The sequence below is a fragment of the Lissotriton helveticus genome, chromosome 9, assembly GCF_964261635.1.
Source record: "Lissotriton helveticus chromosome 9, aLisHel1.1, whole genome shotgun sequence".
In the NCBI taxonomy this organism is placed as follows: domain Eukaryota; kingdom Metazoa; phylum Chordata; class Amphibia; order Caudata; family Salamandridae; genus Lissotriton; species Lissotriton helveticus.
Window position 1 is genome coordinate 611,816,263 of NC_136070.1, and position 23,820 is coordinate 611,840,082.

Consider the following 23,820-nt stretch of genomic DNA (forward strand, 5'->3'; position numbering starts at 1 on the left):
GAATTCAGAAAACTCTTCAAGCTGCAAAACTTCTCCTACTGGTAAGTAACTGTTTCATTGCTGTGGCTTGAAAAGTGACTAGAAGCGGGAAGGGCCTTATTATTGCTAATGTAAAAAAAGGTCAGGGACTATAAAACACAAACTAATTGGTGAAGCCGCCTTAAATGATGCTGAAGACTGAACATGATTTCTGTGTTCTCTGTAAATAATACGGTAAGTTGGTGTGTGACCAGGAGAAGACAAATTTGTTTTGATCTGTATCCATTTCCAGCTCCTTGGTCTCTCCCAGTCCTACTTTTTACAACACATTTGCATAATTAATTTGAGTACATTTGGTGCTTGGGAAAGGAAGGCGTTCTGCCGCAGTGTGAACTTCGCACTGCCAGCAGCATCATATCCTTAGAGCCTATCAGTCTAAGCTCCTCACACTGCCCATCAGTGACAGCTTCTAACACTAGCCACACATGCCTTTTTCTCACACTGCCCACTGCACTTGAGCACAGTATCTCTTGCCTCCCACCAGTGCAGACCCATCACACTCTCCATCAGTGCCAGCTTCTCAAACTGCCATTAATGAACAGGAACAACTCCCCAGACTGCCCACTACTATTTGCTTCACACACTGCTCACATGTACCAGCTTATGAAGCTGTCAACAATTACAGGTTCCTGACATTACTCACTAATGTGAACCCCTTGCACTTACCTGCCTGTGCCTGCTCCTTACGCTACTCCTACTGCTCTCTAGTTCATGATCCTTTCACTGCCCACCTCTGGCATCTCTTCACACTGCCCATCACTGCCTTCTACTCACTCACCCTATCACTTTTAGTTCCTTGCACTGACCACAGGTGACTTTTCCTTTCTCATCTTAGTGCAGTCACCTCGGTCTCCTACCAGTGACCACTCCTCCCACTGCCTTTATTTTTGCTTTGAGCCTGATGAGGGAGTTTAGTTTTGCCAGATGTTCAGCCACCTTGTTGATTTTCTTTATAAACAGAAGCTTACCCCATTCGTATTTGCTGTCTAGTCTTGGGTTTTTGCTTTGTTCTATGACAAGTGGCATAAAACCTTATTTCTCTTCTCTTGCTGTCCCCCATTATATAACATCATCCTCCCCCCTCTCCTAACCATCCTCACATTTCTCTCTTCCACTTTGTGTGTTCTACCTCTCAGTGACCTTTCAGTCTCCCATCTTCCTCCGGTCTGTTTCTCTTCTCTTTCTCTTCCATCTCCTTTCATCCTTTCTTCCCCTCCTGGCGGTAGCTCCTTGTCCTGATTCACTCCTCTGCTTCGCTCCTGCCTCCCATCAGTGGCAGGTTGGCCTGTGTTTCTGGATACCAATCACAGCGGGGATCATGATACACAAGCGAATATCATAGGACCTTGGCACAGCCACTGGTACCTCTAGTGGAAGTGCCAACATGAGAAAGGCCTTGTAGGTGGGATCTAACAGCACTGGCCCATCCTTCATTCATAGCACTCAGGTGAGGCCCTCATACAGAGTTCACCCAAATTGTTTCTTAAAAATATGCGAGCACTGCCGCAGCAGCAAATGGTTGACAGCATTTTGAGGCCCGTACCCTCGAACATGTCTCCTTTTTTCAGCCCCTGTATTTCGGTTTGCATCTGGCCAATACATTGACTAAACAGAAGTTCCTGGTCAGGGTGCAATACATTGCCCACTTCTTCTTGTCATCCATTCCTTGCTCAAGTTTCTTTATTTTTTTGTGCGGTGCATAACATTTAAATTTTTTGTTAGTTCCACTTAATGATCTGTTTTGAAGGTGTGGAAACTCTTGCTGCATATTCGTAAGTACGTAAGTTGGTTCTCTTTTTCAGAAGTATTTCTTTTGGGTTGAGGTGTACTCCATGATAGATCTCGCTCCTGGGTTCCTCACAATTTGCGCTTATAGAGAATTAATTCACCATAATATGAAATGTTATTATCCGTTAGCTCAACTGTACCTTTTTTTAACACAAGAGGAGGAAGGCCTGAATGAACTCCACTTTGATTTGAACCTATAACAGACATGACCCGCACAACGCCCAATCCCCTCTTTTTCTTCCTCATCACTCCAGTGCAGCTGGGCTTAACCAACTAAGTATACTTATGTTGGAGCGCTGCGCCTTGCAATGTAATCTCTTAGTCAAGTGGTTAAATATTTTACCTTACTGGTCGTATGGACCTTTGTTAGCCTGCACAATACATTGAAAGGGAGAAAACATCAACTATACACTTCTAACTTGTGAAGCCAATGTGACTCCACAATAAGGACCAGGAATCGCTGAATATATTTACCGGTTTCATTTGGATTTCAATCAATCCAGTATATATGGAAATCAAATATAAGTTCAGTAAGCATGTCAATACAATAAGAAAGCTGAATTATCTCAGTAAGTTAAGGCGCAACAGAATGAGATACAGAATGTGATAGCCACTATAATATAGAAACTAATTAAAGCAAAATTGTGTTCCATAAAGAAACTTCCCTTCTCTCTCTAAACATAAGTCAGATATAGGGTTGCACAGTGCAATGGTGTCTTGTTTACAAGCTTCCTGGGTATCTGATGCAACCAGAAGGTCATCAATGTACTGCACTAAGACAGAGTTAAAGGGCATCACAAAGGTTCAAGGTTCTTTTTAAGGATCTGATTAACCCCTTTGGTGCTAAGGCAATTCCCACTTTTACTCTAATTTCCATTGAAATTACATGGTCAGCTTGGCTGCAGTGCATGACGAGCTGACCTTGTCATGAGCATTGAAGGTGTAAAGATCTAGGTACTTTCTGTATACCCCTGTGGGACTCGGCACCTTGCCAAAACACGGTTCTGGAGGAAACAGAAAGCAATAAGGTACAGGGAACCGACGATTACCGCACTGACAATGCTGTCTGCATAGAGAGATGTATGGGCCCCACTTCCCACATCCTAGGAGACTGAGGTAGGGGGCTGCCTGGAGGAAACTGAACTGGAGCAACAAGTAAGGGGCCAGCTGCTCCTCAGGGGAACCGCCAGGAGCACTGAGGACCAAGAGACAGCTGACCAGAAGGGTTGGGCCAAAAACGGGCCACCGGGCAGAGGAGGGAGCACAAAGCGAGATCTGTGCCCACCTGCCTCATAGCGGGTCGTGCAAAGAGGAGAGCCGCGAAGAGTGCCCCACTTCCAGGACAGTGACATAAGGGAGGCAAAATAGAGCAGGGCGCCCCCTCCTCAACGCAGACAAGAGGCTGAAGGCTACCACAAACGATCTGCTTCTGAGGCCAAAGCGCATTGGCCAAAGAGAGGCAACAGGCCGCAGGGTGCGAAGCAGCCAGTTCAGTCTGCGATACAGGATGGTAAGGCGCAAGCCACACCAGAGACGCGCAACTGGAGGCGCGAGACATAGCGCAGACGAAGCTATCACAACCCTGGGCACTCCCTGAAGGGGGTAAATGGATCTACCCCCCACCTAAGGAAAACAGGACACCCTTAGACATGGTGGGAAGAGAATGGGGAATCAGACTAAGTGGAAGGAAAAGGAGGATGCGCTGACGGACATACCCTCAGAGGAGAGTGGTACGCATTTCCCCACGACGAATACCCCTGAGAGCCCGACCCTACAGGATATCCATGAGGCCATCAATGCCTCTAGTGAGAGGTTAGAGACCAAAATTGACTCGATGGGGCGGATTTGGAGCTGCTACGTGACGACCACAGGCGACTCACAGAAAGCGTTACAACATGTGAACGGCAAATCTCTGAAACCGGCCAGGCGCTCACAGAAATTAAAGCACAACTTGCGGGGCTCCAATCAAAGGTAAAAGTACTAGAACTTAGGGCGGAGGATGCGGAAAACCGCTCGAGAAGGAATAACATCAGGGTGACTGGTCTCCCGGAGAAAATAGAAGGAACGGAGAAGGTGGGGTATCTTGAGGGATGGCTCCGCACAACAGTTGCACGAGAGGGACTCTCGCCATTCCACGCCCTAGAAAGAGCGCACTACCGCGACAGAGACCATATATTGGCGCAAGCTCGGAGGAAAGGCAAAATCAAAGTAAACAATGTGGTGGTGCCCCTCTTCCCGGATTTCACCAGGGAGGTTCAGCAGCAATGGAGCTCCTTCATGTCAAAGCCAAACTCCATCAGCTGGAATTCAAGTATGCAATGCAATACCCAGCGAAACTGCGAGTGGACACCCCGGACGGAACGGAATTCTTCACTTCCCCACAGGAGGCGTGGACCTGGCTGGAGCATCACCCGGGAATATTGCCACCAAAAGACTTAAGACGCCGGGGAGACCGACACAGAAGATCTCACAGCAGAGAAACCAGGAGAGGCATACTGGCACTCTTGCAGGCGAAGACACAAATGGAAAGACGGAATGCCATGCAAGAAGTGGCACCTGGGACCACTTTAGAAGCGGGTAGATCCGGCACAGACTTGAGCTCTGAACAGGACTCAAACACATCAGAAGCACCAAGCAGTGAGCTCCTCATCGTGACGTCTGGTACAGCAGACAAGATCATCTGAAGACGCAGGTAGGAGGGCTCCAATGTGGGGGAAGGTGAGAGAGAGACAATGGGGCACACAGGCAAACTAATACAATAAAGGTGCTGGACAGTGAACTGGCGGGCAGACGCACCTGAAGAGCAACGAGACTCACCCCCCTAACTTTGTGGACAATAGTCCAGGGACTCGGACTACTAGTTTGGATGTGAGGGCACCACCTACTTGTCCTGGGGAAGGGGCGTTCCGGATCCTGTCATAATGTTGTGAAATTGTTGGGGTTGGGAACATGGGTCGCATTGCATGCGCATTTCAGCAGTTGTGGGATGATACATCTGGACAGTGTGTGGGGGGATGAGGACAGGGGATGGGCATTACAAGAAGAGATGCAGATATGGCGAATGACATGAAGTATAAGTGCTTAACCTGGAATATACGGGGCATGCATACGATGGCCAAGTGATATAAAGTCTTCTCTTATCTCAACAACCCCTGCAGAAGAGATGGCGGGGACAAACATTCTACACTACATTCTCTGCCAATGCCAGGGGCGCTATGATCTGAGTGTGGGCGGTAGTTCTTTCCAAGTCACCAGTAAGCTAATTGATCCAGAGGGCAGGTAGGTGGCGCTGAGATGCAGACTGGAGGGTAGAGAGGTGAGCATTATCATTGTTTACGCCCCAAATGTGGACCAACCACAATATCTGGCGTGGCTATCCCAACAGTTAGCCCCATACTTGACGTCCGCAGTGTTCATGGTTGGAGACTTCAATGCTATAGTCGACATAGCCCTGGATAGATTGCATCTGCCATTACTAGACTCCCCAATACTCCGAAATGGGCGAGCGTTCGGAGACTGGCAGAGACATTGGGGGCTGGTGGACTCCTGGAGGACGCTGCACCCCCCAAGACGAGGACTATTCATTTTTCTCGAGACACATGACGTACATAAGCGACTGGACACATTTCTATGTACCCTGGACATACATGGACAGGTAGGCAATGCTGAGTACCTAGCTAGGAGGATATCCGATCATAACCCCGGGTTACTGGGCCTCTATTGGGCAAGTCCTGCCCCGGCCATTCCTACTTGGCGTCTACGCCTGGAGGCGTTGGAGGATCAGATCTTTAAGGAAGGTATCAGAGAAAAGGTCACACAGTACTTCCAAGACAATGAAGGATCGGCGTCCTCCCCGCTCCAGGAATAGGATGCCTTTAAGACAACTATACAAAGGCATTGTATAGCGGAGGTGATGGGGGTCCGACTTACACTGACAACAGAGGTCCTAACAGCTGAAAGGGAACTTAGACAATTAGAACAGAAAAGACCAGAGCGCCCGGACCTGCAGGAGGCACTTCTAGAAGCGCGAGAATCTGTTTCACGGTAGACGGTGAGACTGAGGCGTTTCAACTATAAGCAATATCTGGACCGCGCACATGCGGAAGGAGACTAGTCGGGCTCCTTACTGGTGTGGCTCGCCAATCCAAACAATAGGGGTCACCTATAGTGAAACTGGAAGATGAAACTGGGGAAAGATAATATACACAAGGGGGTATTAACGATATCTTTGCCAAATACTACATCAAACTGTACAGTAGTGCTTTGGGGGCGGGTGAGACCCTAGAATACCTAAATGTACTAGAACTGCCTCGTCTGGACCCTGAGGAGGCAGAGGAACTAGGAGCGGACGTCTCCCTACGGGAGGTGAAAGTTGCCATTAAGCATATGGTGCGCAACAAAACACCAGGAACAGATGGACTCCCAGCAGCATTCTACATGACGTACGCTGAGGAACTAGCTCCTAAGTTGGTCACGATGTACCAGGCAGCAAGAAAGCTGCGACTGCTGCCCAACACCACGAAGGAAGCCCTGATAATTCCTATACTTAAACCCAGGAAACCGGCTCACGACAGAACCGCATACAGACCATTGTCCATGATAAACATTGACTATAAAATATTGAGCAAAATCATAGCGAACAGACTGCTTCCCCACATGCCCCAGCTAGTACATGCACACCAAACGGGGTTCATACCACAGAGGAACACTGCCCTTAATATCAGGTGCCTCATGGCCATAATGAGAGCGAAGGATTATGCCAAAGACAAGGCTGCAATGTTTGCAGTTGATATCGAAAAGGCCTTTGACAGCCTAGAATGCCAGTACTTCTATAGAGTCCTTGAGACGATGGGTCTAGGCATGGAGTCTGTGGAATGGGTAAAACTGCTATACTCGGAACCCAGAGCCAGGATGTGGACGGGGAGAGTTATTTCCCAGAGCGTGAGGGTAGAAAGGGGGACTAGGCAGGGATGCCCTTTGTCCCCTCTGTTGTGCGCACTGGCCATGGAGCCGCTGGCATGCCTGGCCAGAGTGGGACAGGATTACGCGGAGTTGGCAATCAAGGACACTTATCATCGCATAGCACTCTATACCGACGACCTACTCCTCTTCCTACAAAATACTGATAGAGACTTGCAGGGGGCTAGGGGTATGTTGGAAGAATTTGGCGCTCTTTCGGGGCTGCGGGTAAGCTGGCAGAAATCTAAGGTATTCCCCGTTACGCACAATAGACGCCCTCCAGAGGGGTTGGGGTACCCTGCAATGGGAACCCACCTGCCTAGAGTACTTGGGGGTGACAATATACCATGACACAGCAGACTTGGTGGAGGGCAATATGGGCAGGGGGATACGAGCTCTCAATTACTTCCTGGACTTGTGGGGATCCCTCCCACAGTCGGTCACAGGTAGAGTGGCCCTCCTGAAAATGGTGACGCTACCACACCTACTATACATGTTCGGAATACTTTTGGTGTGGCTACCTTGTGTGAAATTCCGCAACCTACACTAGCAGATTATAACATTCTTGTGGGGGATGGGAAGCAGACGAGTGGGTACGATGCAACACTCCACCTCCACAGGAGGGCTGACAGTGCCTGACCTTGAGGCATACTACCTGGTAGCACAGCTGCAGTGGTTTGTGAGATGTCTGGCAGACAGCAGAAACTCACACAGGGTACAGTCACCATATGCCCCAGAACCCCAATCCTAACGAAAATACTATTAAGGCTGAAGCATGGACCATGCAAGAAGACGGAAAAGGAGACAGTAATCATGCGGTGCGAGTCGAGGTGGCTACAGCGAGTGGGCTACAAGATCCCCTATTCCCCAGACATTCCCACTGAAATGCTCCGACAGCTACTGCATGGAGGGAACTGGGCTGGACTGGATCACTGGAAAGAAGCGGGGCAACGAGTGGTCGGGGATCTCTTTCGAGAATCCCAAATGCTCCCATTTGAGGACCACTGGGAGGAGTTTGACCTCCCGCAGGGTAATTTTCTACTACATAGAGCCGTTACAGCGGCATTCCGGAAGCATTGGACTACCCGCTACATGCTGTGGGACTGTCCGGGTCGTAGGGGATTCTGGGAGGAGGTAATAACGACAGTCGAGAAAATAATACACCAAGTCGCTGCATACTACACTGGTTTCCGCACACGGCTAAGACAAAGGTCACTGGGAGGTTTCAAGACTTAGCATTTGTACTAGCGAAAAGGGAAATCACGAAGAACTGGAAATCCGTGAAAGGCCCACGAATAGAGAGGTGGAGAAGGGAACTAGGGAAGAGGGCAGACGCAGAACATGGAATCTTGCTGCGTGCGGCGAATATAGATATAGGGAACTTGGAAACAGTGAGGGCTTGGGGGAGCCTAGTGGAGGACTTAGGAACACCAGACCAAGATGATACAATGAACAACCTGTCAAATTCGCCATCACAGGCAAGGAAAAATGAGACAGGGACATAGAGAGCCTAAAATAAGACGAGACTTGCGAACGCCACTCCCCCCCCCCCCATCCCCTTATCAAGCACGGACCCCAGACACACATAGCACAGTTAGATGAGGAATGAGCACACACCGCTGACACAAACAAACTGGATATCAAGCGACTAGCTCAGGGAGGAGGGGGGATTCGGAACCAGTTGAACATGTTGAACAAGTTTACTCTGTAAAGATATTAAAACAGAAACGAGGAAGAGCATTCCAATGTAAACATATGAACAGATGACTGTTGTGAGAACTGCTCAAATTAATGCTATATGAACCAAATGCTAATAAAATCTGTTTTTTTTTTTTAAAAAAAAGATGTATTTCTAACTGATCTTTTCAGACTTCCTGGTCTGGGATATCGCTAAGGTGCCGCCTCACTACCTCCCTGTGACCGAAGACCACATCCGCATGTATGAAGTCCTAAAGGAGTCTGGATTGGACTATGTTGCTGTGCTCCCTCCTTATATTGCAGGTAGGTTGGGTTAAGTTCTCAGTCAGAGGACCATGTTACTAGTTTTGGGGAACTATCGCTGAAAGTTCAAGAGTTATCTTTTAATATTAAATGTGAGGGTAAGAGATGGAGATAAGAAGGCTTGATTTGATTTGGTTTATTAAGTCCTCTGGGTGCTTTATTTACACACAGGGTTAATAGATCTCCCAATGGTATATTTTTGTACATGGATTATCCCAAGTTATTTGTAAAAATATAGTGTTCTTAAAGACGCCTTCCATTAAGAGTTTCATGGACCAGAAAGCTCCCTGGCTAGTTGAAGTGCCGCAAATGAGAGAGGATTTGATAGAATTACCTTCCACAAAGAAACGCACATTTGACATAGAAACAATCCCATTAGTTTGCTGTGCTACTTTGTGGAGCAATTAGACTCTCTGGACCCATAAAGTAGTTTGCCAGTGAATTTAGGAACCTTGATAAGCAAATTATGTGCTCTTTTTAATGTTTCAGCCAAACTTTCTATTCCTTCCCTTCTTCTCTCACTGTAATAACCTCTCAGAGAACTTTTTATCGATCAAGATGACCAAAGTGGTTTGTATGTGTTGTAATCAAAAAGAGAGAGGAGAACTAGAGAGGCTAGTCCGTTTCCCCAGTTTATATGTTAGCAATCAATGAGAACTAGCTCTGGTTTAAATTGTTTGTATGTCTGCGGGTGGAGGAAAACCATTAGGTTTTATGAAGGCCCTCACCCACCAACCTAGTTGGTGGCATGCTTCATCATCGGGCCCCACCCGAGGTACCGAGAGTACCTCAGGTGTGCTTAGATGCCAGATTACTGCGGAGCGGGTTTTTTGGTTCGTGAGGGTGCTGTGAGTGTGCTCTGAGTGAGGTTTAAAATACTGTCCTGGGTGTCCCAAAGACTGTTTTAACGGTGGGCCCAGGCAGTCAATAAAAACAAAGGCTTTCGGACGTGCACGGTAGGCTTATGGCCTCCGACGTCCTGTGCGGTCAACTAGTTTCAGCCAGGCCTTTTCTTCTACTGGCTTTCGTCAGGACCTTATATGTGTAGGGTGTTACAGGGGTTTGTATGAGTTTGTCAGTGCCCTGTGTGTAAAGCACACGCTACGGTGCTTATATGTGCAAGAGGTGTTTCCTCACGAGTTGTACCTGTGGGGGGTAAAAAAGGACAGACATAACATTTAAGTCAAGCCTCCTTGTAGCGGGCTAAAAGCATTCAGTGAGGCCGCGCTGGGTGCCTAGCGGTGACCACAGACAAGCCGATAGTGTTGGCATCAGTGGCGGGCAGTGAAAGTGTGGCCGGTCTCACAATATGCGTAATTATATGTGAAATTAGACCTAAGTACCGTAACCGGAGTTGGCGTAAACAGTGGTGAAGGAATAAAAACCATTAAAATGGAGTTGCTTTTACCTGATTTTAGCGAACAACTCCGCATGGAGCTCAGCCGGGGGCCAGGACCATGTGCACTCTAAATTGGGGGAAGAAAAGGAAAAAGGCTGTTGGGGGAGGGGGGTAGTCTGGACCCAACAAGGTAACGGATGGACACACAGACACGGCATGGGGCAGCATGAATGGTGGCTGTACCGTTAACAAAGTCGAGTTCAGGTACTTACTCTGCGATGTCGCTGGGCCCGCAATGAACCTGTTGTCCGGGCAGAGGCTCCGTGAGAAGTGAGCTTCAGTGTAGAGAGCGCTTAAATACCAGTAGAAAACGCCAGGTGTTGCGGTTCCCTGTGTCAGGTGTCCGAAAGCCTTTGTTTTTATTGACTGCCTGGGGCCCACCATTAAAACAGTCTTTGGGACACCCAGGACAGTATTTTAAACCTCACTCAGAGCACACTCACAGCACCCTCACGAACCAAAAAACCCGCTCCGCAGTAATCTGGCGTCGAAGCACACCTGAGGTACACCCAGTACCTCGGGTGGGGCCCGATGATGAAGCATGCCACCAACTAGGTTGGTGGGTGAGAGCCTTCATAAAACCTAATGGTTTTCCTCCACCCGCAGACATACAAACAATTTAAACCAGAGCTAGTTCTCATTGATTACTAACAAAGTGGTTTGTAAACACTGCACCCATCCTTACTGTTGAATAGATCCATCTTCCACTGGCACTGATCTGGCTAGTGTTATGTATGACTCACACGACTCACTCACTCTATTATCTATTTACTAACCTTATAGCCACGCACTGACAGTTATTAACAAAAAGCTACACCGCACAAAGCACCTTTTTGCCCCCTAGGCACCCTATCGATCCCACCTTTTAGTGTGCTATACACAGATGAAGGTGCTATGTGATGTAACACTGGAAGGACCTCATTTCCTCATGACTTTGAGGGTCATTGGCTAAAGTCTTCAGCCATGGGACAGGAAAACGGTTCGCCTGGAATAAAGATGGATGCCGTGTTCAAAATGTGCTTCTTCAAAAAAACACAGCAGCTATCTCAATGGGTTGTTTCTTAACACGTGATTCCGCCTTGTCTTCCTTTCGGAAAGGAAAGAATAGATAGGAAATTTCCCTCACAAGGACAAGGAGTAGCTAATACTAAAAGAAATCCGCACAGTGCCGTTCAGTAGTCAATATATCTATTATAACATCTCTCTGTGCACAATGTCCAAATATGTAGTGATCAATTAAGACTCCAACATCAATTATGTGTGTCACTGAATTCTAGTTTCAAATTAGGTCACTTGGACCAAACTACACAAATAATTCCCTCTGGGAAATTCTGTTTCTGGAAAACACATATGCACAAGTTACAGAGGTTTGCTTAAATATTTGCGGTTTCAAAACCCATCAGACTGTGGATTCTGTTACGTTGTCCAAGTCTATGAGATAAGCTCCTCAATTGTCTGTATTCATTCAGTCACCTTATTCACTCTGTTGTTTATCTGTCCTATTGTTCACATTTATCAGTACTATCCTTCAGCAAGTCTCTGTCATCATAGGTGTAGTGCTTGGTCAGTGTCACCACAATGGTTCTTGACAGTTTTATATATTTATTTCACTCTGTAATTCAAGAGTAAGTATTACCTCTCTGAGAGAAAGGGTCAGCTTCACCAGTTTGGGCCATGAAACTCCTCTCGAGGGGCGGCTTGTCCGTTGGAGCTGAGGAGCGTCGCCCCACTTAATTGCCCCCCCTGGGATGAAAAATAAAATGGTAACTCGTTAACATTTTATTTTTCATCTGCCCCTCTCGAACAGAGTGTCGGGATGGGGCTTGCAGAGTGACAGTGAGGAGGAGTGGTCATCAGAGAGCTGCAAAAGCAGTGTGCATGTCTTTTTGGCCGGCCGTCTTAATACAGCTGGTTTGAGAGTTGGTGCAGGCCTCAATAGCACTGTGGAGCGCAGAGGCATGCCACTTCCTCCAATCAGGGTGCTGCTGTCATGCTGGGAGAGCAGCGTTCTGATTGGTCAACAAGTATCCTGGTGGCGGGCGCTTTGTAATGCTCGACTCTCAGCCCCCGTTTATTGGGCACCAGAATGTGCCAGTGTCTCTCTATGTGAGGAGGCCGGCAGTGGTGGAAGTTCAGACCCTCTTCATGAGCTCCTTGATGTAGTGGATACTGCAGTGCAGTCTGGAAAGCAGCCGTCCTGGGCGCGATGTAGGACTATGGTAAGTTTTTTAATATTTCATTTTATTTTTCCCGTGCGCGCGCCCCCTCCCTCCCAGTAGATGCCAGCCGCCACTGCTCCTCTCCCCATTTAGCATGATGAGGGTTAGGGGGTAAGACATTAAATAAGTACTACCATGGGATTTTGGATGTCTGGGTCCTTCACATAAAACCTGATGGGTCAGCGCTAAATGCCCTGCTGCTATACCTTCCTAAATCCAACTGCCACTCGCTCACTCAAACCAGTCGGCCTGCACTGAACATCGGGCAAAAAGCATGTCCAAGACCCAAATTTGGGGTAAAAGGCCGCTTTATTGGACAGGTAGGCAATTCAATACATATTTATATACAGATCATACTTCAAAACATATTCCACCCTAACACACCGCTCCTAAGCAATATACCCCATAACAACTATTACCCAACATTGTTCGCCCTAATCCTCCTCCCCAAACCCTACCTACATCTCCTGCCTACCTCTTGCCTCCAACCTCGCTCCCTTGCTTCCCTCTGTCCGAAGCTATTCCTAATGCCCCCAATCCTCCCTGCCTGTCTTGAGCTCCTTGAACTCTGCCCCCTGTCCAAGCGACAAACACCAAGCAAAAATGTACATGCCAAATTTTTTATATGAAATAGAAAAAAATAAAATACAAAATTCAAGGGTGGGTGGGCGGACCAAATTTAGTTTCCCTTCCTCACCGCACTCAGGAGCAAGTGCGCCACAGAGATTTTGCGCTCATGATGCTCGCGCGGATAAGCGCCAGCCAATCAGAATTGCCTCCTGTCCTAGGGCCATACTAAGTGCCCGAAGCTGCCCGGGGGTGGACAATCTGCGAATGCCACCCCCAGGAGCCGTCTTTGGACAATAAGCAGGTCCAAGTCCCAAATTTGGGGTAAAAGGCCGCTTTATTGGACAGGTAGGCAATTCAATACATATTTATATACAGATCATACTTCAAAACATATTCCACCCTAACACCCCCGCCCCTAAGCAATATACCCCATAACAACTATTACTCAACATGTTTCAGCCTAATCCTCCACCCCAAACCCCTATCTATATCTCCTGCCTACCTCTTGCCTCCAACCTCGCTCCCTTGTTTCCCTCTGTCCGAAGCTATTCCTAATGCCCCCAACGCTTCCTGCCTGTCTTGATCTCCTCCAACTCTGCCACCAGGAAAACCCCTAACTCAGGAGTTTTTCCTGTCCCCCCCATTTTTACCAGAAACTCACGATATGCACTGGATGCTTGTCATCAGTTAAATTAAAACATAACACCAATGTCGCCAAACAGGTGAAAAACTTTATTCATTTGTTAACATGTCCTATATCTGTAAGCACAAATGCACTCTGTCGCCAAACAGGTGATAACATAGCCACAATATATAACAAGGAAACTACCACCATAATCTAATATAAAAAAGGGCAGGGGGGGACGAGAGAGGGGGGGACGAGAGAGGGAGGGGTGGGACGGGTGGAGGGCAGGAGTTTTAATAATGAAAAATTTTTGAAGAATATTTTATGTAACTATTGAAATAAACAGTAATGCTGTTGCTTCAACAGCATGTTTTCAACACCATGTTTGTATTTCAAGAATTTTAGAAATCATCTATTTTATGTTTAGAATATACATTTAATTGCCAATAAAGGACAAATGAACGCCATCGTGCCTAAAAAACTGGTAATCTTCTTTTGTGATTTTGTCGTGACCAATACATTCCGTTAATAGAACAAAAACGATGCAATTCTCTGTTCACTTTCCTTTCTGCTCTTTCAACTGCAGTAAGTCTCTCTGCCCCCTCCAAATTCTGCATGGTATCAGTGCTGTTAAGACGAGCTGTGTTTTGGACCAAGTCTTTGAAAAAAGTTCCACATCTGTTTTCATCTCTATCAGTAGCCCAAGCCCCGACAACTGCACTAGGTCATTTCCCCCCCGGTGAATCAGAACAACTTCGGGTTTATTCTTAAAAGACAGCTTGCTCATTAAAGGCATGAACTGACCCCACTTCATGCCACTTTTTCCCCACCATGACACTGACACTTCTTCAGAACTAAAACCTAAATTCTTCCCATAATGCCTTTTTCTGCTTGTTTTGCTGCCCATTTGACGAATGAGTGTCCAATTATCCAAACTTGACGCTGTGACATTGATAAACCTGCCGTCAGACATAAAAAAAAGAGAAAACAATTAATATCTCTGCTCCTAAACTTCATATTCTAACTCTCTAATATAACAAATAACAATCTGAGGACCAGCGCCCTAGTTTCTTATTGTCACTAATAGAAAATACCCAGCTGGCAGCTTCGGAAGCCGCCCCAATGCGGAATAAGTGTGTACCAAAATTGACAGGATTCTTCCCAATTTTCTTTAATAATTTCCGCAAGATTGACAGCAACTGGAAAGCTTTTAGCTGAGATCCATCCAGGTGTCGGAAAATAAAATTTGAAGTTGCACCTCCTATTTCTAGAAAATCTAACCATGTTTGTTTAGGGCATAAAGGATCGCCTATGGTGTGTAAAGTTACTCTTGAACCTTTGCCTGTTATGTCTGTTTTTGAGCGTTCAAGAAACATTTCTATATCTGAATGAACCAGAGATACATTCTGTGTTTTGAGATCATCATTGATAGCAGTGCCTCACAATTCAGATATCCTGAAGGCACCAGAAAAGAGCCAAATCATGCATAGCTTGAACAAATGGTATTCAAACGTAGAAAAACAAATATTGTATAAACTGAGTGTTATCTTATACAGTAATTTTAAAGATATTGGCTCTCTTTTATATAGCCCTCCGTTTTTTGTTTTTGCCCAGCCTTGCAGGATCCTCCTACTCATTTCCCCTGCCGATGGCTCGTATCCCCAAAAGAACTTGCCGTAGAATGATATTCCAGCTAGCTTTCCAGCTATTGTTGTAGAAGAAATGCTCCTTTCTATATTAAGCATAATGAACTTAACTATGTCTTCTCTGCGCTGCCGCAACCCTTCGCAATCATGAACTCTATACGTTGCACCTGAATCTAAGAACCCCAGCCAAGCTCTTCTGTATGCCAGTTTCGTACTCTTTGCTAATGAGTTTTCAATGAGTTGATGAGCATTAATTTTGCCAAATCCCATATCTCACTGGATACCTGAGTCTTCCATAGATCCACTCCGTGCTCTAAACCACGGAATCTCTCCCACTGAAAACAAGATAGGGCATCTGTGATGTTATTTTCAACTCCTGCAATATGTTTAACTTGGAATATTATGTTAAGCTTTAAACAGTCTAGCATGAATGTTTGCAATAACTTTAACAACTGTTTGTCCTTGGCCTTCTCATCGTTCACTAAGTCCACTACGGTCCTGTTATCTACATTAAACAGCACTGTTTTATTTGCCAGCTTCGTTCCCCAAACAGCTAGAGCCTCTATCAACGGGAAAAATTCCAGGAAAGCTATGCCTTTCTTTTCTGCAACCTCCCTGGCTGGCCATCTTTCCGCGCACCACTTCCCCTCCCAAAAGAGGCCAAAACCGTTGGCACCAGAAGCATCCAAGAATAACTGCATCTGCCAGACGAAATCTTCATCTAATGACCAGAGTGTGACACCGTTAAATTCTTTCAGGAACCATAACCATACCTCGAAATCTGCCCGCATGTTAGCAGTTATCCTGATTCTATGATGTGGTAGCTTAATACCAGACATGGAAACACCCAGACGCCTGCAAAATGTTCTGCCTGCCCTTATGACCTTGCAGGCGAAATTAAGATGACCTAACAAACATTGAACTTCAATCAATGTGAGTTTGTCCGCTTGACTTGCATATCCCAATAATCTGGTTATTTCAATACTTTTCTTCTCAGGGAGTCTAGCTTGCATTCTATTGGTATCTATTTCAAGCCCGAAGTAAGTGAGACAACTGGGGCCTTCTGTTTTGTCCTCTGCTAGAGGAACACTCATGTCTTGTGCAAATTCTTTGAAATCCTTCAGTGCCTTTTCACACTGCTGGGAACCAGCACTTCCCATGAATAAAAAATCATCAAGATAGTGTGTAACTCTGTTATGCCCTGTACGAAAAGAGAAACACCACTGCAGGAATGATCCTCCCCTCCTTCACTTCTGTCAGCAGTTTTTTCCTAATGATGTGTGGGGATTTGTTTACAGATTTCAAGTTTTGTGCAAATCTGCGACATCTGGGCCCTTGATATCCCAATTTAAATCCTTCTCTGAAACCCCATTCTAGTATTGTTGCTTCTTGCGTATCAGGATAGAATTTTAACCATTTACATAAATTGTCCACCTTGACTGGAGTAAAAGCCCTTGTTCCCAGACTGAAAAGCAAAACCTTTTCCTCTGTTTGGAAACCCACCTCCCCAATTTGATTGCTCTGCGAAACATTGCATAACTGTGTGTTTTCCCCCACACTTTGAGCACTCATGCTTATATTTGCAAGGGTTTTTTGTACAGTATCCTTTATTAGAATTCCAGCATGCGCCGGATACAAGCGTTTGTGGTCTGTTCCAAGTAACCCCTTCCTCCCCAGGGTGGGTCTGCTCTGAAAGGGCCAATTAGGAACCGCTAAGCCGATAGCCATATGCTTGGATGTCGGAGGCCGTTGAGGGTACATCCAATGGACCCAGAGTTCATTATCTACCTCCCCCCATGGTTTCTCCAGCGTTAGAACTAGTCTGGCTCTAAACTCCTCATCGTAATGCAACCAGGCATACCCCCCAAATTCCGTAGCGGCCTTCCGAATCGTGTCCAAATACAAAAATTTACCCTGACCTATCAGGAAACTTTTCGCAGTATACACTGGCGAAAATAAGAAAGGCTGATGTCCATGTATATATATTGGTTGGCACCCTTGGTCTCTCACGCTAGTAATGTGCGTATTCTCCTTTAGGTGTCACTTAAAGGAGAATACGCACATTACTAGCGTGATCTCTCCGACCACACATTTTAACAATACCAGCCTGTGACCAATTAAAGTTTTTTTGAATCCATAAGGCCAGGTATTTTTTAACATAATTTTTTCATCCACCCTTGACCCTTTTTTCACTCACAACAAATACACCTCACATAGCACTCACAAATATTAGTGCTCCAGCGTAGTCGCCAAGTCGCAGCACGCCCCGTCCCGCAGCGGGGCGGGAAGACCCCTATAATGAAGCAGGACACCAAGGGCCTTTTTGGTGTGTGAGGGGTATTTTAACAAACATTGTGTATGCCCTACATATCTAGGCAGACAATAATCCCCTTTGAGGTGGTTCCTTTTGTTTCATTTAACACATAAATAAAGCAGCAAACCTACCTCGAAAGTTGCCTTAAAATAACGTACAAATTAAGGACCCTTACAGAATGTTCTGTAACTACATACGAGAATGAGCTTCTAAGCACGAGAACTCTTTGACCATACTCACAGAGGCAATTTATAAATATTTGTGGTCTTTACAAAATATATTTAAAATATATCTGAGGGACGCATGTCAAATACTTGTTAGTTTAACCAGGTTCAAAGTAATTTTATATAATACTAATTGTCTTGATATTTTTGAGCATATCAGTTATTGCTTTCCACATTTTAAAATGGTGATTGCAGACCTATCAAGTATGGATTTCTCAGGTGGTGGGGGGGGGGGTAAGATGATGAAGGGCATTTTAATAATGAGTTGACACTTTTATGTCCTCTTTTTTATGCAGGATAATCTGTAAGTTTGTTAGGATAAACAAAAGATTTGGCACACACCGCCCAGTAGCACAGATGCTGGGAGAGCAGAGACTATTAAAAAAAGTTTGATATATATATGTATGGCAGTGAAAGCTCCTGTGCGGCATCAAGACAGACAGTATGCTGCATTGAGTTCTGATAAATGTAGATCGTGTTATCCTGTTGCCACCATTGCACATTTTCATGTAATACACACAGTAGTTTCACTCGTAACAAGGTTAAAACATCAACTCCTTCACAAATGTGAGGTCATGTAACATAGTTTGTTTTCTTTATCTGAATTATTTCCCAAGATATAAATAAGACTGTAGATGTTTTTTGATTATAATTCCCTGGTTTGGAATCCTGAGTCACAGGTAGATGGGTCAATCACTGTTCATCGGTGTAATGTGCTCAGTGTTAATGTAATTTAAATCTTTGTGGAGCGAATCATTTCTGATCGTGAGATAAAATAACTTGCTTCCTCACTGCTGGAGAAAGTATTTAGAAACCTAAAATGATCAACTGAGATTTCCTCACGCAGAAAATTGAAGCAGTGGGAAGTCTTTGACTATGCCGATATCCTACATTCCCTCTCATTCCCTCCACACTCACCATCCTAGTGGTAATGCATGGATTATACAGGTCTGCAGGAATAGTGCTGGATTCTGCAAGTTCACTGCGGTAAAATAATAGATTGTGGGTAGTTTGCCCTTTCCAATTCTAGAATTCTGTGTATTTGCTTTGAATTCTTCATTGATTCTGTGCATTACTGTGATTAATCACAGATTCTACGTATTAAACGTAGATGATGATTAGTGAAGTCTGCACAATTGCCGAGGATGAGTCAAGGATTCGGCACATTTACTATAAATAAAGCACAGATTCAACACATTTGCATTGACCAATTCAAGGATTCTGCTCATTTCTTATAAGCATCTTTATTCGATTCACAGAATCATCAAAGCAGTTAAAACAAAACATTCCCATTAAAAAGATATAAAAAAAACGTCCATTTTCATTCCAATTGGAAAGCAGTATCTAAAGTGCAAATTACAATTTTAGCAGGATAAACGTAAAAAAAGGGGAAAAAAATCCCTAAAGTGCATAGTGCCTAGCATTACAGTAACTAAAGTGCAATTTTATAGTTTTAGCAGCCTATACATAGAAATTTGCGGTACACGGTTCCTGGAATCAATTCTCAGTTACAACCATTTTAGGTTAAAATTTGAGATTACAATTACTATTCCATATCAAACATAAATATTAATTGAAGAGTCAATAACGGCATCCTAATTACATAAAGTGTAAATGCCCAGTACAGGTATATCATCAATAGTGGGTTATAAGAATCCACTACAGAGCTATTTGATGCCATAATCTGCTCATTTAATGCCTGCTATTAGTGGGTTATGGGTTAAGTCTATTTACGGTGATTACATCCCATATTCTGCATTCTTAGTTGGGCTTATTCATGGATTCTGCTGCTCATTGTGGCAATGTATGCACGTTCACTGAGGATAGTTAAGGATTTTAATCATTCACCATAGCTAAATCACAGATTCTGCATAATCACAGTGGATGATTCTCAGATATATGCATTTATTGCAAATAAAGCATCGATTCCGCTTAGTCCCTGTCCAACTCATGGATTCTGTGTGCTGACTATAGTTATTTATGGATTCTAATTATGGGTGTGAGAAATCTTTGTAATTTGCTTTTGCCAAAATATGCAGAAGTTTGCCAAATATGTAATTGCATGCATGTTTTAATGCTAAATGTGTTGTTCTTCATCAATTTTTGGCACAAGCATACATGTAAACAAAGCACTGCGAACTATAAGTGCTTGCATTCCACTGTTCTTGTGCAGCTGGTGTAAAGTTTTATCAGGAATGGCTGGATTAGCTGTAATTATTTACCATGAATGGAGCATAAATACAGGAAGTGGTGTAATGGTGTAAGTTTGTGAATTTTGCACAACAAGTTAAATGCAAAATTCCAGAAATTCCGTTGCTGTAATTTAAATTTCACCCAGGCCTAATTCTAATCCCTCACAGGTGGCAATTTAAGCATTCTGCAGGTTTACATTGATGTAAACCTGCAGCTGTTGTATGTTTGCTGTGCCTCTCAAATTGGTTCTGAATGTGAACTGTGTCATTTAATTTTGAGGCTTTCTGATTTTTTTCTGAATTAAAATCTGATTTTGTCCCTCTTTATTGTTCTTTCTCCAAGTCCAAGTAAACTTTTTTGGTGGGTTGATTTGTTAGATGCTCCAGTTCAAAGTACATTACCACTAGTGCTTTCACTGCAATGTGATGCAAGCGGGAGGTGGGCGACAAGTCTCACGAGAAGGTCAGGGGATTTTCTATAGCCTCTTGTCAAGAGGACGTTCAGTATATTTGCCACCACAATTGAACAAGCTCAGCCACATAGGTTCTTTCTATTCTATCGAAGAAGGCTAAACAACCAGTCAGACACAAGATGGCCTCTGGGATCAGTGGGGAGTAGTGGGTGCCTATCCATAAAACCTTGATAAATCACTGTTTGAAATGGGGTCGCTAGTTGGCACTGGTATGCAGTTTGTCGAAGTAGGGACCACCACTCTAGTCAGGGTAAGCTAGATACACACTAAAAGATAACCTGTGCTCACCCTCTGGTAGCTTTGCTCAGAGCAGTCAGGCTTATCTAAAATGACAGTGTGTTAAGTATTTGTGCAACACACACACACACACACACACAGTAACCCTGTGAAAACACCACAAAAATGCTCCACGCAGTGTTAGAAAAATAAATAATAATTTATAAGTAAATCAAGACAAAAACGACAAATTCGATATATAGACGCTGAGTTATGCATTTTTCTAAATTAAAAATAAGTGTAGAGCTAAGAGGCAATAAGTGCCAATGGGGGTTATCTGGTCACACTGGACTGGGGCAAAGTTAACATTGGATTCCGAAGATTAAGCGCTGTAGTAGAGAGGCGTTGGTTCCAGGTGTGTGGCACCAGTTTCTCCACATAGTCAAAGGATGCATCAATCTCTTCCACACTGCCACGGCCGCAATGTGCGGTTCTGTGCATTGGGTTCTGCATGCAATGCGTTGGGTCCGATGCAATGTGCAGGGTTCTGCTCCTGCCACAGGGAAGATATGTTGATTTTTTCTCATGCAGTCAGCGGATGGGTAGGTGCCTCCGAAGCAAGTTTCAGGGTCCACTTCCAGGGAACTAGGCACAGGAGCTGGGGTAGAAAGCAACAAGCCCTTGGAGAACACCGTGGGTTGCAAGGTAGAGTTCAGCACTCCCTCAGCAGGGTCAGAAAGCAGCAGGACAGCACAAGAGAAAAGCAGTCCTTCCAGGTCAGCAGTCCAGCAGAATGGCAGTCCTTTAAGCAGCACAGCCGTTCTTCTGACAGAGTTCAGTTACAGGTCAGGAAGTATCTGTCTTAGAGGGGTCAGAGGCCCAGTACTTATACCCAGTTGTGCCTTTGAAGTGGGAGTGACTACAAACAAGGATCTATGAAGTGCACAGAGGTCCTTTAGTCCCATATGTGGCTCAAGACTATCAGTAGTGGGTAATCAGCCCTTTGTGTGGGGACAGGACACTACCTATTTAAGTGCAAATGTCTGCTCCCCCCTCCCTTCCTGTCCAGTAAGAGCCAATAGAATGCAGATGAGTGTTCAGACACACCTAACCTTCCTGTGTTTGTGGCTGTCTAGAGGGAATTCACAAAATGTAGCTGTCACCCAACCCAGACGTGTATTGAAGACACCAAAATAAGAAGCCGCACGATGAATCAGGCTGGAGAGTGATGGATGGGCTTGAGAGCTCTGAAAATTACTTGGAATTAAACATGTTCCGCAAATGGAGGTGGTGGTTGTTTAATCAACAACGGTTGATTAGTAACCTGACTGCTCAGACTGAATCCACGAGGCCACCCATAACTCTCCAGCCTGATTCATCATGCTGCTTCTTATTTTGGTGCTTTTCCCTCACAAGTCCTCCCTTGGTCCTGATGAAGACCTCCCAAAAAGGCGCAAACAACCTTTATGCTTACGGTGGTCGAAACGTTGACAGTTTTATTTCCATTGGTCAAACACAGGCTACAGAGAATGTTTATCTGCACCCGGTTTATCCTGTTATGATTTGTTATTTATGTTTTGTGCCATTTTTGGCTGGATAGGTTTAACAATCTTATGATGTATGTAATGCACATTGCCTTCCCCTTTCTGATCACCATCACTTAATCCTTCCCAAACACTTGTCACTTCCCTTCCGAGCACCATTTCATATGCTAAGTTAGGACATGGATTGTCCCATTTTGTTTGATTCATTCTTGTGTTATCCATCATGTGATGAAATAAAATCACATTTATACTGATCTCTTTATGGTGATGTCTAGTTTGCTTTATTCATAAAGTATACATCAATGTATTATCCAAGTGTAATTGTTTACCACTGTGACTATATGTTTTTGTACCTTTAAACACCTGGGTCCAGTGGTCCTACGGGTTACCCCATTGTTATATAACTTACATGGAAACTTGTCAACCCTTCCCAGGTTATCCAATGGCCATGAAGATTTTGTTGAAGCATCTAATCTCTTTAGTCTTTTTCAGATAGAATTTAAGGTGCATGCACTTGTCCAGAGAGTGCAAGGATCACTCCGCCTTTGAGTCAGGGTTCAGAAAAAAAGAACTGAGGGCCACCGCTCATAGAGGTCTGATGGTACTTAGGGCATAAACATTGGGTTCTGACGCAGTGCCATTTGTTTTTTTGAGAACCTGAGAAAATATTTTTTTATGTTCTAGTATTGTAGCATTTACATAGTACTTCAAGCCCTACTTTGGTGGCAAAGTATGTTTTCAGTCCTTGAAGCCTACTTTAAAACCATGCCAACCCCAAAAGCACCGATGGCCTCAAACACCTTCGGCCCCAAATCAGCCACTGGTTCCTAGGACCTTCTAAGACTGATTCTAGAGAATGCAGGAAGAGGTGGATGAAAGGCAACGCCATATGTATATCTATACACAAACTAGTAAGATCCTTTCTAGAGTCCCAAGATCTCAGACCCCTTCCCTTAGAAAAGGAGACTTATGCTTGAGGAGTTGCCTGCATTGGATTTTGTTTCAGAAAGTGCACCATAACCTAAGCACTTCAAGGATGCTGGCATTAGTCGCCCTGCACAACTTACATCTACTTTCCCACCACTGAAAGTGACTTCCACATCATCTTCTCGCTCTCCACCGGAGTCTCCACAGTCCTATTCTGACAATTGCAGCTCCAATCTTTACACCCTCCTGAGGACTACCAGGCCATCTTCTATTCCTTGGTTGTATTATTATGTGGATCCCACATGGGATGCAAACGTGGAGCCTGTACCACTCAGGGCATCTCCCCTGATGACACAGTCCCTTACCACAGGGTTATTCAACGGACTGCACTCTACCATAACATAGATATGCATACCATTCCATAGGAAGAGAACTTCTTCATAGAAATCTTATCTAGGTCGTCAATGTAAATGCAGTTCCTGCCAGTGCTAAAGATAATACTCAAACCAGCACCAGACAGCTTTAAAGATTCAGTTAGAACAAGGGCGGTCACCTCTAGGGTGGGAAAGAAGTACAAAGCTTCTCTCATAGATTCTAAATATAATAGAGGTCATGTCTCTCATGTGGTGCAGACAGCCCATAAACCGGCCTCTGCACAAACCACAGGGTATGCAACTCCACTGG

General features: G+C 44.9%; 1 protein-coding gene and 1 long non-coding RNA gene across 9 annotated transcripts in view; one reads left to right on the forward strand and one right to left on the reverse strand.

Annotated features, from left to right (window-relative positions):
- The window catches only part of LOC144781675 (flavin reductase (NADPH)-like), a 99,865-nt gene that overhangs the window by 60,790 nt on the left and 15,255 nt on the right, over nt 1–23,820 (forward strand). The window contains exon 4 of the mRNA XM_078660649.1: nt 8,656–8,787. Within this exon, the coding sequence (XP_078516775.1) occupies nt 8,656–8,787 (132 nt within the window). The remainder of the gene's footprint in view (nt 1–8,655; nt 8,788–23,820) is intronic.
- LOC144781676 (uncharacterized) overlaps nt 13,687–23,820 on the reverse strand; it is an 81,295-nt gene continuing 71,161 nt past the window's right edge. For all 8 annotated transcript variants that reach the window (XR_013601028.1, XR_013601030.1, XR_013601031.1 and 5 more), the window contains one exon: nt 13,687–14,559. This is a non-coding gene — a long non-coding RNA (uncharacterized LOC144781676). The remainder of the gene's footprint in view (nt 14,560–23,820) is intronic.